The following is a 16526-nucleotide window of genomic DNA, read 5'->3' as shown; positions in this document are numbered from 1 at the left end:
TCCTAAGGTTTGAACTGAATTGTAGACTATCTTATTTCTGTACACATCTTTGTATTTCTATCAGAAAAGTCAATATAACGCTTCCTAAGGAAATAAGAAACTGATCTTCTCTTAAATTCTGTTCCATCAGCACCTTCCCATCTTGATAGGACTAGCTCCACATTTACAGTTGATCAAGCCAAACATTTTACTATTTTTTTCTTATACCTGATTTCTAGTCTGCCAGAAAATGCTTTTGGCATTGCCTTCGACATCTATCCAGAATGAAACAATTTCCTGCTATTACAACTGCTACCACTGCATTTCAGGCTGCCATCATAATACTTTTGGATTACTAAAATAGCCTCCTAGATGGTCTTGTTTCTACCCTTGGCCCCTAGAATCTGTTCTCAACATAGTAGCCAGCGTGACTCCAAGTTAGATCATACTACTCCTTTCCTCAAAACCCTGCACAAGTTCCTCATTTCACGGAGAATAAAAGCCAAATACTTACAATGGTTTATTAAACTTACACAATCTGTCCTCCCTTTACCTCTCAGGAGTCATCCCCTACCACTTTCTTCCTTGCTTACTCCTCTCCAACTCCATTGGCCTGCTTGCACCTCATTCTTTAAACGCCATAGCCACTCCGCTGCCTTAAGACTGTCTCACTGGCTTTTCTTTCTGTGTGAATATCCCCCAGTTATTGTCATGGATAACTCTCTGACTCCCTCAAGTTTTTCTTAGATGACACTTTTTCACTGATCCTGCCTGACCACGGTATTTATATTTGCGTCTCCCTCCTTCTAAACACTCACCCTGTACCTCAACGCCCCCTACTCTGCTCTAAATTTTCACTTTTCCCTAGCTTTTAATCCATCAATACATGGTAGAATTAATTAATTTATTTGTTTATTGTTTGCCTTCCCTATTAGAATGTAAGCTCCGCAGGCCTGATTTGTCCACTGGTTGAATAGTGGTGGGGCCTAGTACCTGACACAAATTGACTCTCAATAAGAATTTATTGTTTGAATTAATAAATTGTATAATTCGAGTACTCAAATATCTGCTCAACAATTGATTTGTTTTAAAACATCAAAATATGTGTGTTTCTGAACAAAAATATTTTCTGTATTATTTCTCAGAATATTCATTGATATTATTCATATACACTCCTCTTTTCAAACACAATCCTCCCCACCCCCTTACTACAAAGGAACACTTCTTGAGGGAAGGGATCTTTAGACTGGCAAATATTCTTCATAGTTTATCATTGCCTTATTGGTGTATAGCCTTTTCCATTGTAAAACAATGAGTTAACTTATCTAGTAAAGGATAATTCCACAGAAGACTGAATAATATCACTTGCTTTCTGAGACTATGGAAGCTAAAAAATGTTTTCCTAGGTGGTTGAGGGTCACTTTTTTTAAAAAAATTGATTTTAGAAGGAGATAGGAGAGAGAGAAAGAGAGAGAGAGAGAGAGAGAGAGAGAGAGAGAGAGAGAGAGAGAGAAATCAATTCATTGTTCCATTTATCTATGCATCCATTGGTTGATTCTTGCATGTGCCCTGACTGGGGCTCTAACCTGCAGCCTTGACACATCAGGAAGATACTCCAACCAACTGAGTCATTTGGCCAGGGCTGAGGGTTACTCTTAAAGCCCTTGACTAATGTATGCTAATTATTTACCAGTAAAGGCATTTCCTTTATTAGTTGACAGGAATCCTTTATATTTTCACTTCAGTTCATTGTATCTATTCATGTTTCCAAGAAATTGTAAAAATATTAAACAACAAACTTTCCTATATTTTGTGCATTTCAGAACCTATTTTTCTCATGTTTTAACCTTGTACTATTTTATCTAAATGTCCATTGTACATCAGATCCTTCGATAATTCACTTCACATTAAACATGAAGAACATGTTTACATGATTTTGGAATGGCAGTCATGTAAACATTTTAATTAAACCACTTAGCATATTTTTTACAATTCTTTAGGCACTTTTGAATATATTGGTGTGCTCTAAAATCACCAATAGATAGGATTTTTATGATTTTCAAAAATCTCTGTCACTGACAAAAGTAGGTGGAATAGACCTATGGGAAAATAGCACTTGAATAAACCTCAGTTAATTTGTCATTGGCTCAATAGTCTTGGATCTCTATATGAGTAAGAAAGGACCATATAGTAAATCATTCTTAGAATAGGAAGATAGCCAGAATCAAAGAGGAAAATACAGTTTAAAAATAGCTAATGATAATAGTTAATGTTTATTGAACAGTTGGACTATGCCAGGCATACTAACACCATATTAACACCACCTCATCCGAACCTACCCTGGCCCTGGTCTCTCTGCCCCTTTCTCTAACTTCAGAGCTTTATCTCTACCTGACATTATAGGTTAATTATTTGTCTTCACTAATAAAATGCTTTTTCTCGCTCACCTTTGCATCTCTAGTATCCATAACCATAAATGACACTCACTAGGTACTCAATAACTATTACATGAAAGAATGAATAAATGCCCAAAACCCACTTAATTCTCACGGGTACATTAATGGGTGTAAAGCTTTAGGAAACTAGGTAACTTGCTGGAGGTCCTGCAGCAAATAAGTAATGGTGTCTGGGTCTTAGCTACTCTGCATATTGTCTCAAGGGAAACATGTTGGTTTTGATATTTATAACCAGCACCTGATATTTAAAAAACAAAACACTTCCAACAGGAGAAGAGGAAGACTCCTGCTGTACCAAACGGAACAGCAGCTCATGGGGAAGCAGAGCCCCACGGAGGACATAGTGGACCTGAACTCCAGCGAACAGGAAGGTTAGTGAGAAGCGCCTGTGTGGGACTTCGAAAACCAAATGACATACCATTCTTGTGTTAGGGATTGCTGCTCTGAGGTCTCATTTTTAAAAATACTTTGAATGCGAATTCTTGGGGGGGGGGGAGGGTAAAAATGCCAATTAATTTTATTTCTCTGTAGTTACCAATGATTGCTATTATTATTAAGTCAGAAAAGTGTTTGCATCATTCCATTTTAACTTACCCAGCCTTTCATTTTGCTGTGTATAAAATGCATTCACAGATTCTTAGAATGAATAAGAAAACTGTCAGTTGCCCCTTCCAAAACAACCCGTTGAAAGCTTCAAGTTTAAGATGGAAATAAAAATAAACACCAAGAGCACAGTCTTGTAGACTCTATCTCATTACATGCAAGTAGGATGTATATAATAGCATTTTTTACTTTACAGTCGTGATTTGAAAGAGCTATATGATTTATTTTTCTAATCACACATTTTTGACGAGATGAAAGCTTCAATTTATTTCTTAAAATGGTTCTTTATGGTTTTTTGACAGCTTGTCTGTCTCCAAGCAATGTGTGAGCAGAAAATCAGAAACCCTTGGGTGGGTCTCTCTTCAGAGAATATGTGCACACAGCCTCCATTATAATTGAAGGCCATTGCAAAGGCTTTGCAGGATTGGTGCTCCCTTCCCCTCAAGGCCATTTCCTGAACGGCTTTCACTGTGTTTTCTAAGCTGACTTTCCAGTTTCTAAAACTCTGTGCATTGTAATTCTCCTCTGTTCTTTCCCTTGATCTCTGTTTGTCTCTGAGGAAGTGTCCTTTAATGTCTTCCTCAGGCTCCATACCTAATTTGAGATGGTTCAAACAATTTCTTCCTTTTCCCTTTCTTTACTAGAAGCATTGTTACTCCTCCTGTTTGCTTTCATATTTTCAAATGCTGCCTTTTTATTTTTAGTGGTTATATTTTTCTCTCTCTCAGGTATAACGTGCCACAAAGCTTAGACTTTTTTCAAAGTTCACTTTTCCTTACTGCTTCCTAAATCCTCCCAGGTCACCCATATCCGGTGTCTTCGCTTCTCCAGAGTTCTTCCACAGATTCTGTTGCTGACATGGCTTGAAGTATCCATTACTCATCTGCTCGCCTGGAGTTGCTGGTGTCCATCTGGGCTGCTCTTGCACTGTTCTCTGTAATGACCTCCCCCTTCTGGATTTAGATTTTTGCTGCTAAAAGCACATTTATTACACAGTAATATAAGAGCTATGTAGACTAATGTATGCTCTAATAAGTACAATGGTCTAATAGAAAGTACTATCAAGCCTATAAATATTAACTATTAATTAATATTTCATAACCACCTCAAATTCTTTTTGAGGGTTAGATGGGATATAAATTATAAATAAATGAATAGACTAATAAATTAAATCTACTTTGAATTGTGACTTTGACAAGTTAACAGATTATTCAGAAATGACTCCCCCCCAAAATAAAAATAATATGTATTTGTTTTACAAAACACAGGTAGAGGAACTTAAAATGATTTTTTTGTGTGTGAATTTCACAGGTTCTCTGCAAGAGTTTCTAAGTTTCAAATGTCCTTTTTATTTTCAATTTAAAATTTACTCTTTCAACTTCTCCTATTTCATATCCCTTTGATGGAAGTAATCACTGGGAAAACATAGTGATTCTATCACACATAATAGTGATAAAGTTACTAATATGTTACTATTGGGTCAGATCAAGGAAATTAAAAATAATACTCAAAATTTTCAGTTATACTGAAGATATACATTTTTAAAGGCAGAGTAACTTTATTTCTCAAGGGCACAGTCATTTTTGAGGTTATTATTAGATTGCAAATTAATATTTCTATTTAGAAAATAAATAATACAAGTTTAAGATTTTCCCATAATTTAAATGTATTCAGCATACTGGCAGTATATTGTAATGTAATAGGTATTTTTTTAACCTTCATGTAGGAACTTAACCATAGTCTTATTAATTTTATTTATTTTTATTTTTTAAGTATGTTTTATTGATTTTTTACAGAGAAGAAGAGAGAGAGATAGAGAGTTAGAAACATCGATGAGAGAGAAACATTGGTCAGCTGCCTCCTGCATGCTCCCCACTGGGAATGTGCCCGCAACTAAGGTGCATGCCCTTTACCGGAATCGAACCTGGGAACCTTCAGTCCGCAGGCCGACGCTCTATCCACTGAGCCAAACCGGTTAGGGCAGTCTTATTAATTTTAATATGGTATCTTTATTCCATGGAGCACAAAGAAATTTCAGTAGTCAAGTGTTAAGTCTACATGTGATTACTAAATGTTCAAAAAATGAGACTATCTGCTCATAGTATTCTAATTCCTAATAGATCAAAAACATTTAGTCTTCAAATTTTAGGCAGCATATCACAATTTAATACTGTTTCCCCTCACCCTCCAAGGCTCTTTCAAGTGTTCAGTTTGGCTTTGAATATATTTAAAAAATAAATTTATACCAAGTAAGGTTATTATTGTCTTGTGAGTGACAGAAATTGGAATATATTTAGGCAATAATGGGTTCAACTTTATGGTTATAAGGTCCTCCTCCTAGTTGCCTTTGCCTAACATTGAAAACGACTGTGGAAGCTATCTGTCTTATTCAGAGGCCATTTAGATGCCTGCCTGGAACAACATCTGGGGAAGGTGTTATGTGTGTTTGGCAGAGAGAGTAGCTAACTAGTTTACCCTCCCTCTGGCATTTTCTGCTAGCTAAACAAAATGAAAACAATAAAAAAATACTGCCAACAATTGCAAGTAGCAGCCCTGAGATTAAGAGTAGGTTTATGTAGAAATGGCACAGAAATTTTGGAGTAATTCTAAATCTCATTATTTGAAATTGAACTGATGAACAACTCTGACCTTGTTTGAGAGAACCTGTTTCTTTTTGTTTATTTATTGACTGTTGATATAATATTTGGCTAGGCATTAGGGAAACAGTGGTGCAAAGCCATCCCTGTAGATCAGCGGTTCTCAACCCGTGGGTCGCCAACCTGTGGGTTGCGACCCCTTTGGGAGTCGAACGACCCTTTCACAGGGGTCGCCTAAGACCATCAGAAAACACATATATAATTACATATCTTTTTTGTGATTAATCACTATGCTTTAATTATGTTCAATTTGTAACCATGAAAATACATCCTGCATATCAGATATTTACATTATGATTCATAACAGTAGAAAAATTACAGCTATGAAGTAGCAACGAAAATAATGTTATGGTTGGGGGTCACCACAACATGAGGAACTCTATATCAGATATTTACATTATGATTCATAACAGTAGAAAAATTACAGCTATGAAGTAGCAACGAAAATAATGTTATGGTTGGGGGTCACCACAACATGAGGAACTCTGTCGCGGCATTAGGAAGGTTGAGAACCACTGCTGTAGATCATGATAATGCAATGTAGCAGGTTCATGTTGGGTCTCATCTCAGCTGATGGAAAACCTATACTGGGACCTGGCAGCAAAGCTAATGGTATTTTGCTTTGTATGTCTTTTATATTTGGATTTCACTGTTGTGTCTCCCCCCTTGTCTTAGGATTTTTGGGGGCCTTATTTTAGATATCAAAAGAAAAGCTCCATACTTCTGGAGTGACTTCAGAGATGCTTTCAGCCTGCAGTGCTTAGCATCTTTTCTGTTTCTCTACTGCGCGTGTATGTCTCCTGTCATCACATTTGGAGGGCTGCTGGGAGAAGCCACTGAAGGTCGTATAGTACGTATTATGCTTTTCTCTGAACTTTCAAATTAATCCATTTTTAAGCTTCCTAGTTAGATAAGTGAGCGTTTAATTTTGGATTCCTTTTTTGAGGAGATATATGATGTTTGGTCTGGCAGATAACTTCATATGAATTTCCTGGATGGTGGTGGAACTGGTAATCTGGGAGTGGGAAGATCTCAAAACAGTTAACTTCTGAGTCTTACACAAGCTTCTGATCTCATCTCTGGCCTCCATCCTAGGCTAGTTTTAGGCTGTGATTCTTCCCTCACAAGAGATCCATTACCATGTATATAAGCCATGCTTCTGTCCATTCACATATCACAAAGTATGTAAACTTTTAGTGAGCAAAAGAAAAGCAAGGTAAGGAAGGTGGAGAAGACACATCCCTATTCACTACCATTTATTTTTGGCCGACTGCCTGCATCGTTTTTTATTCTCCTATCCACATCTTGCCCCAGGTTGCTAGGATTTTCATTGCAAAGGAAAAATACTATGCCCTTGTATTTTAAACATTTCTCCCCAGTTATAGTGGGTACCTGTAGAGCTTAGATAATGAAATAATTTATATCTCTACACAGAGTGCAATTGAATCTCTCTTTGGAGCATCCATGACTGGGATAGCCTACTCTCTCTTTGGTGGACAGCCTCTTACCATATTAGGCAGTACAGGACCAGTGTTGGTGTTTGAAAAGATTTTATTTAAATTTTGCAAGTAAGTGTTATATACGTTTGGCTCTTAGCCCCTTTCTATTTCTCTACTGTATGTATTCTCCCAACATCACGTTTGAGGTCTGCTGGGAGAGGTGGAAGTGGCTGATTTGATTCAGTGTGCCATTTTTGCCTCTCCATGAAAATAAAGGAAAACAAAAAGATCTGTGTATAATGTTTTGTGATGTTTGTAAAAAATTATATTTAGTTTTCAACCCTGAGAGCCCCTATTAGTTTTATCCTCTTAGTGTTCCCTTTAGACAAAGTCATGAGTTTGGATACTCATGGGATGTGAAGTTATTTACTTCCACTTCATGAGTTGGCCGTATTTCCATCTGTTTAAAATGGTGGCAAGCTATAAAGTGACCTTCTTTCTGCTATTCCTTGTCTCCTCCTAGAGAATATGAGCTGTCATACCTCTCTCTCAGAGCCAGTATTGGACTTTGGACTGCAACACTATGCATCATACTTGTGGCCACTGATGCAAGCTCCCTTGTTTGCTATATCACTCGGTTTACTGAAGAAGCTTTTGCTTCTCTTATTTGCATCATTTTCATTTATGAAGCTCTAGAGAAGTTGTTTGAACTCAGTGAAGCATATCCAATCAACATGCATAATGATTTGGAACTGCTAACACAATACTCGTAAGTACTATTTCCCCTGTTGGCTGTGAGACTTGCCTCTTAACAAATATTGCTATTGTTATAAGAAATATGAGGAACTTACTCAGCAGATAGAGTACCTTAAATTGATTCATGACCTAAATCCTGCACTCTCAAAGTAGAACTGGGTTTTAAAAGTCATCTAATTAGCCACTCCACTCATCAGATACTGATGTTCACAATATAACAACTCTGCCTAGAATATCTTTTTTGGAGTTTTATTTGTCAGGAATTCCCTATTAAGTAGATAGTGAACCAAGGCAAATTTTGCTATATAGGGATTTTGTTTTTACACAATATATATGATTTTTGTTTTTCTTTAGAGCCTTTTCAATTTACTTTAATTCAAAGGAAACGGAAAATATAAGATTTCAGATTTAGAGCAATACGGTGAAAGAGATTCTATTGGGTCAATAAAAAGATAAACAAAAATCACTGAATTGATATATAATATTGCTTTTGCAACTTATGACATTTATGATAGAAGTGCTCAGGTATTGCCTTTTGAAGTTAATATACAAGTTAGGGTTAAAAATGGTATTGGACCTATTGATCTTTCTAGTTTTAGTAGGCCAGTAGTTTAGAATTTCTCTAAGGCTGTGTTTATATACTATATATCAGTGGTTCTCAACCTTCCTAATGCCGCGACCCTTTAATACAGTTCCTCATGTTGTGGTGACCCCCAATTTCATTGTTACAAATTGAATATAATTAAAGCATAGTGATTAATCACAAAAACAATATGTAATTATATATGTGTTTTCCAATGAGACCGACCCCTGTGAAAGAGTCGTTCAACCTCCAAAGGGGTCGCGACCCACAGGTTGAGAACCGCTGCTGTATATGGACATTATATTTGCCCTTTCTTGTATTTAATTTGAATTTTTTTGTTGTATTTGTGTGTACATTTTTATATAGCAAGCATTTGAAGCAATATGTTTTCATGGGGCAGTTATAGCCTCTGCATCAACCACCAGTGCTCTTACTAACTGCCTAGATATGGCCTCAAATGTTATGATGATTTATTACCTTTTTTGTTATTAGAATAATTTTAAATTGTTGAAATTAGACCAAAATAGTGCAATGTATAATTTTGTAAAGAAAGATGTAGTGATAGGGCTAAAAATAACATGGTTTTTAATTTATTTATTTTTAATTAGAATTTATATTCAATATTTTATATTAGTTTCAGTTTTACAGCATAGTGGTTAGACAATCATATACTTTACAAAGTAATTCCCTCAATGTTTCAAGTACCTAACTGGCACCATATGTAGTTGTTATAATATTATTGACTATATTCCTGATGCTGTACTTGACATCCCGTGACGTTTTTGTAATTATTAATTTTTACTTCTTAATCCCTTTACCTTTTCACCCAGACCCCAACCCTCATTGTCTCTGGCACTATCAGTCTGTTTCCCGTATCTATGAGTGTGTTTATATTTTGTTTTTTCATTTATTTTGTCCTTTAGATTTCACATATAAGTGAAATTATATGGTATTTGTCTTTCTCTGTCTGACTTACTTTACTTAGCATAATAACCTCTAGTCCATCCATGCTGTCGCAAAAGGTAAGATTTCGTTATTCTTTATGTCCAAGTGATATTCCATTGTATATATGTACCACCACATTTTTTATCCATGTATTTATTGATGGGCACTTGTGTAGTTTTCATATTTTGGCTATTGAAAATAATGCTGCAATGAACATATGGGTGCATATATGCTTTTGAATTCGTGTTTGGGGTTGCTTCGGATAAATTCCCAGAAGTGGAATTGCTGGGTCATAAGGCAGTGCAATTTCTAAGCTTTTGAGGAACCTCCATACTGTTTTCCACAGTGGCTGCACCAATCTGCATTCCCACCGACAGTGCACAAGGGTTCCCTTTCCTCTACATTCTCACCAACACTTGTTTATTGATTTATTGATGATAACCATTCTGAGAAGTGTGAGGTGATATCTCATCATGTTTTTAATTTGCATTTCTTTGATGATTAGTGACATTGAGCATCTTTTCATATGTCTATTGGCCATTTGTATAGACACTTTGGAGAAGTGTCTATTCAGATCTGCTGCCCATTTTTTAATTGAAGTGTTTGGGTTTCTTTTTGTTGTTGAGTTGTATGTATTCTTTATAAATTTTGGATATTAACCCCTTATTGGATATGTCATTGGTGAATATCTTCCCTTGTTCAACAGGTTCTTTTTTTATGGCTTTCTTTGCTGTGCAAAACCTCTTTAGTTTGATGTGCCCCTATTTGTTTATTTTTTTGTGTGTTTTCCTTGCCTGAGGAGATATATCAGAAAAAATATTGCTAGAGAAATGTCTGACATTATACTGTCTATGTTTTCTTCTAGGATTTTTATGGTTTTGAGCCTAACGTTTAAGTCTTTAACTCATTTTGAGTTAATTCTTCTGTATCATGTACAATGTGGTCTACTTTCATTTTTTTGCACATATCTGTCCAATTTCCCAACACTATTTATTGAACAAACTGTTTTTACCCCATTGTATGTTCTTGCCTTCTTTGTTATATATTAATTGACCATGTATACGTGGGTTTATTTCTGGGTTATTTATTCTGTTCCTTTGATCTATTTATCTACTTTTATGCCAGTACTAGGCTGTTTTGATTTTCAGCCTTGTAGTATAGTTTGATATTTGGTAGTGTGTGGCACCTCCAACTTTCCAACTTTGTTCTTCTTTTTTAAGATTTCTGTGGCTATTTGGGGTCTTTTTTGGTTCCATATACATGTAGGGTTTTTTGTTGTTGTTGTTCAGTATGATGTTAGCTGTGTCTTTGTCATATATATATGACTTTTATTATGTTGAAATATGTTCCCTCTCTTTCCATTTCGCTTATCTTTTTTTAATCATAAATGGGTGCTGGATTTTGTCAAATGCTTTTTTCTGCATCTATTGATATGATCATGTGAGGTCATGTGATTTTTATCTTTCCTTTTGGAAAATAACATGATTTTTAGTACTTTACTTTTTCACAGATAGCTTTAAGCAGTATACTTCTGTTTTTTGGACAATAAAATCAGAACGGAAACAAAATAACTTTCCCAATAAAAGCAAATAGTGAGGGTGTTATGATTAGGTTTCAGAAATGGATGAAGTAGGTGTCAGGGACACTCTGAAAGCAGGCAGATGGGAAGAGCAGTTTGATTAGAGTGAGTGATAACAGTGATACTTGCCTTTTTTAAAATATATATTTTATTGATTTTTTTACAGAGAAGAAGGGAGAGGGATAGAGAGTTAGAAACATCGATCAGCCGCCTCCTGCACACCCCCTACTGGGGATGTGCCCGCAACCAAGGTACATGCCCTTGACCGGAATAGAACCTGGGACCCTTCAGTCCACAGGCCGACCCTCTATCCACTGAGCCAAACTGGTTAGGGCAGATATTTGCCTTTTTATTTATCTTCAGTTTCAAAAAGAGCAGTGCCCCCTAATTGGGATATTTTTTTGCTAGGATATATACTCATCTCTTCTTGGATTTTCAAACCTACCACTTGCTAGATACTATGATAGGTGCTAAGGAAATCATGAATAATATTCTGTTCTCAATGAGCTTCCAGTTTAATATGGGAAAGCAGACAAACAGACATCACAGTGAAATAAGTGTTGTGTTAAGGGATTGGTACAGGATGCCATGGGACTTTATCAGAAGAGCACCTAAGTCAAATTTTGGGTTCAGAGATTTCCTGGATGAAGCGATATAGAAGATAAAAGAAATCAGTAGGAGTTAGAAAGGTGCTGAAGAATAGGACAGCAGAGTGGTTCAGATGGAGGGAATGGCACAGGCCTGGATGCAAACAATTCATTAATGCTTTGCAGTATCTGTCCAAAGTCATATAGATAGTGGTAAACAAGGAATCAGACTTAGATTTATGACTGATACAATTTTCAGTATACTGATGAATAAAAATAAGCTCTCCAAAGAAGCAACATGGAGCAAATAAACTAGGTAAAAGCAGAGAAATTCCGTTTGAAGTTATGTGGAGGCAGCAATTGTCCACCCTTTCAGCTGTTTCCTGTCCCCTTAGTGGCAGTTTCTAAGGTGCTTCAGGCCGAGGACCACAGTTTAAAATCCCCCAGTCTAGAGAGGAAAGGATCAGAGACGCAAGGACTGAACCCTGGATAGTGGTCACAGCTTGAAGCCAGAAGAATGAAAAACTTGTAACCAATAGATAAACTATTAGAAAAAGGCATCAGAAAAGGACAAAACAGAAACAGCAAACCCCCCACAAAACCCCCCACAAAACATGAATAATATCAGGTTGTAGAAGTCAAGGGAAAACATTGTTTTAAGAAATCTTTAGAGAGATTCAGTATGAAATTAATAAAAAAGATCAATATTAACTTAAAAAACAATATTGGGTGGAGCGGAGAGGCGTGACTAGAAGCCAGTTTGCAAACATTAAGAAGAGCATAGGCGGTTAAGAAATGGAGACAGTATGCCCAGGTATGCTGTCAGAGAAAGTCAAGACAGTGCCCGTTGGAGAGAGCGAGATTACGAGTGATAATTTGTGATAGAAAAGAACTCTGTGTCCAGCCTGCATGGCTCAGTGGTTGAGTGTCCATCTATGAACCAGGAAGTCACGGTTCGATTCCTGGTCAGGGCACATGCCTGCGTTGTGGGCTCAATCCCCAGTAAGGGGTGTGCAGGAGGCAGCCGATCAATGATTCATCATTGATGTTTCTATCTCTCTCTCCCTCTCCCTTCCTATCTGAAATCAATAAAAAATATATATTTTTAAAAAGAGAAAAGGAAAGAGCTATGTGTTTAAAAATGAGGACACATGTCCCAGAAGTTGGCAGAGGCAGGGGATTTCTGGTAGGTCCTATTTCAGGGCAAGATACGGTTCTTTTGAAATGCCAATCTGCTTTAATTCACAGACAAGTCTTTTCAGCTGGGACGCCTTTTTTTTTTTTTTTTTAATCCTGCTGGCTTACTGAACTTATGAAACCATAATAGAAGGAGAGATACTGGGCTCAAAAAGATACTGTGGTCCTTTTATCTCATCTGTGACTAGCTGGAGTGTAAATTTGATGATTCAAGGAGTAGTGCTGTTTTTTATTGGAGTATTTCTGGCATTAGTGTTAAATTTACTTCAGATTCAGAGAAATCTGATGCTTTTTCTACCTGATGTGATTGCAAGCTTCTTTTCTTCAGCATGGTGGGTGCCACCGTGCTGTGGCACAGCTTCAGTGGTGATTGGGTTATTATTTCCCTGCATAGACAGGCACCTAAGAGAACCACATAAATTTAAAAGAGAGTGGTCCAATGTAATGTGATCTCGAACTGGTTATGGCCTTGGAGTAAGAATTGCTTTCTTGGGAACCTTGGTCACTCAACTGCTAGTTTGTAATGGTGTTTATCAATATACTTCTCCAGATTTTCTTTATGTTCGCTTTTGGTTACCATATATATTTTTTTGCTGGAGGCATAACAATGGGAAATATTGGTCCACAACTAGCAATGTATGAATGTAGAGTTATCCTAGAAAAATCTCATCAGGAATGAAGAAGATGAAAATATACTTTTTTTTGTACAGAAAACAAGATGAGAAGGGCATGTACATGGTAGATATACCAATGAAACTACAGACTATAAAGCTGCCAGGATGCAGAAATATGAGCTAATCACTGTGTTCCATTGCCCAAATGCCCTTCTCAACCAAAATTAGGGGGTTAGGAGGTATGGAAAGATTGATCCATCCTGATGGGTCATGAGGTTTTAGTGTCTCCTGGACCTGAAATGGGTGTAAGAGAAACACAGAGAATAACAATCTCCTTGGGAAATGTGACTACTGCACTTGTCTTCCATTTAGCTTCTCACCATGATTCAATGGTTTCCTGCACTACTCACTTTGAGTACATGACTCTGATAAAGTATTGCCATTACTTGCTCTTTGGAAAAGCAAAACTAATTTTTTTTTGCTATGTACACAATGCATATATTTATTAACATACTTTTAGTCATGTGCATTAAAGAAAATAAATCAAAGTTATTGATAACAATAATGGTTACTTTAATGTATTGTATAATCTCACCTTTTGTACAAAACATTTTGTGTTTTATGCAGTTCACATGACACTTTTAGTGGTCTTTTGTTCTTGTCACTGTGACCTAATCAGTTTTAAGTGTCATTATGCTCATGCTCTCCTAAAGTTTTCTACTAATGTTGCTGGTCTCATGCTTGCACAGTTTTTATGAGACAAACTAGAGGCCCAGTGTATGAATTCGTGCACCAGTGGGGTCCCTCCGTCTGGCCTGCAGGATCGGGTGGAAACCGGCTCTCCAACATCCCCCAAGGGGTCCCAGATTGTGAAAGGGTGCAGGCCAGGCTGAGGGACCCCACCAGTGAACGATTGGGGCTGGAGAGGTTGGCCAGCTGGAGAGGAACAGTGGGAGGGCGCCAGGATGTGTCCGGTCCTTCTCACTCAGTCCCAATTGGCCAGACCCCAGCAGCAAGTTAACCTACTGGTTTGAGCATCTGCCCCCTGGTGGTCAGTGCACATCATAGCAACTGGTTGACCTGTCTACTGTCTGCCCCCTTGGTGGTTAGTGCACGTCATAGCGAGCGGTTGAGTGGCCTTAGCATATCATTAGCATAATATGGTTGGTTGAATGGACGACCCAACAACCAGACACTTAGCATATTAGGCTTTTGTTATATAGGATTTCTAGAAAATGTCAAAGCTAGGATGCAGTACATCTGAGCTGCAGTATTTGCAAAGTTAATATGTCTATGTGCTCACATATTTTGCTTAGGTATAAGATATGGAAAAAAGGGCCTCATTTAATTTTCAAAGATATTCTTTATACTTGAGCTTCTTATACTTACATTTCCTTAAAGTCATAGTTTTACCAACCAAATAACAAAATGTGATTGATTTTGTTAAGATTCTCCTAGTACCTCTGGCATCCTAATCTTATAATGTGGTAATAATATGTAGACCTTCTATTCAAAGCTATGAGCTTTCCTTTCATTGTGCCAAGAGCAAGTGTCAAGTTAATCAATTTAATTTTAAGAATATATACATTACACCAGATGATCAAGCTGAATTTGTCAAGTTAGCAATAAGTAATGAGTTTGTGGAAATAAGTTTTTCTAGGTTGCCTTGATTTTAAGAAATGGCAAAAATAGAATAAAGCACTCTGCTTATGAAAGATGAAATGTTTCTTCAAATATATTGTAATAATCTAAAGCTCTCAAAGATGGCTAGCTAAGGAAAGATTGGGGTTGTATTAACTCTTTTTAGTTGGTTGGATCAAAACAAAGAGCAGGGTCTATTACTGTAGTTTATTAACATACAGGAGTTGAATAATTACAGAGCTATTAGAAAGTATGATCTCATTGCTAGGTTACAGAAAGGTTTTATTTTGGATTTTGATCTTTTTTCTATCTTTTTGTTGTTGTTTTTTCCAGCCCATAGCCCTCTATAAAACCCTGTTTATTAAATAATAAATGTAAAGAACATAAACTGAATACCTTAAATTATCACAAACTAAATTTTTAAACAGAAAAATATGCTAAGCTAACTAAACTTGGCTAGTTCTACAAATATCAAGTAGAAATAGTGTTCAAATAAATTAACATACAATATTATAAGTAGCAGTTATTCATTTTTTTTCATTTACATGGGTTTTAAGGATATAAAAATCCAGTGGAACTTTTGGAAGAACATTTTATTATGAATATTTGATTTTAAAAAACAACTCATTTGCCTATTTAAATTTTGTCTGCTTTTTTTTTCCTGATTGCATGTGTATCAGTGGTTGAGAAACAGTGCTTTAAATACATTTTAAAATTTCAGCAGTTGGAAGAACTATTAAGCTGGAAGATCCCACCATTTATAGGCAAATTTATACTATAATAGGTCTCAGAAAAGCAAAGATAAGGAATACCATTTTTTCATTTGCACAGGATGACATATATATTAAACAAACATTTATTGGAAAATGTGGGCAAAACATTTCCTGCTTTTATAATTGAAAATAATTATACCATGGGTGCTTCATTCTTTTAGATATAAAATAAAATTTTTGGAAGAAATAAAATTAATCTTCTATGAATCATTATCTTTGAGAATGGTCATCACATCTCAACAAATCAAAATACTGTGCATTTGATATACAACACAACACCTGTGACCATTTAATGCATCTTAATGAAGAAATCACCAATACCTGCTTAGTACTCTCCCTCTAATATGGACGTTTGTGCAAATTTCTGTCCTTTCATGGCTGCTTGATAAGAAAGCATGGAAGATAAATCTATTTCAGGTTTGCAAATCTATAGTTATAGAGAAAGAAAATAGTAGATGGAGTAGATCTGAAAAGTAACATTGTTAAAAGACACTTAACAAAAGCTTACTGGTATCTACCAACCCCTTGGCTTTGTGGAGGCAGAAAGATGAAGAGACATTAATCTTGTTACACAAAGGCTCATAATTCATTAGGAATACTGAGGATTAAATAGGTAAATAATAGACTTATACTGAATACTATGGCTACTGGAGGTAAGACTATCATTAAAAGCAGAATTTAGTTCAAAAGCAGAAAGGGAAAACAAAGATAGCAAGT

The 16526-nt window shown here is 36.3% G+C and overlaps 1 protein-coding gene and 1 pseudogene across 8 annotated transcripts in view; both read left to right on the top strand.

Annotated features, from left to right (window-relative positions):
- The window catches only part of SLC4A10 (solute carrier family 4 member 10), a 238689-nt gene that overhangs the window by 162027 nt on the left and 60136 nt on the right, over positions 1 to 16526 (top strand). For all 8 annotated transcript variants that reach the window (XM_036320544.1, XM_036320547.1, XM_036320542.1 and 5 more), the window contains 4 exons: positions 2706 to 2806; positions 6371 to 6545; positions 7130 to 7263; positions 7658 to 7903. In XM_036320544.1, coding sequence (XP_036176437.1) covers positions 2706 to 2806; positions 6371 to 6545; positions 7130 to 7263; positions 7658 to 7903 — 656 coding nt within the window. The remainder of the gene's footprint in view (positions 1 to 2705; positions 2807 to 6370; positions 6546 to 7129; positions 7264 to 7657; positions 7904 to 16526) is intronic.
- On the top strand, positions 12380 to 13460 carry LOC118661443 (annotated as a pseudogene).

This window comes from Myotis myotis, unplaced genomic scaffold (assembly GCF_014108235.1).
Source record: "Myotis myotis isolate mMyoMyo1 unplaced genomic scaffold, mMyoMyo1.p scaffold_m19_p_8, whole genome shotgun sequence".
In the NCBI taxonomy this organism is placed as follows: domain Eukaryota; kingdom Metazoa; phylum Chordata; class Mammalia; order Chiroptera; family Vespertilionidae; genus Myotis; species Myotis myotis.
Note: the sequence above shows the minus strand (reverse complement) of the source record. Positions and strands in the feature narration are given on the sequence as shown.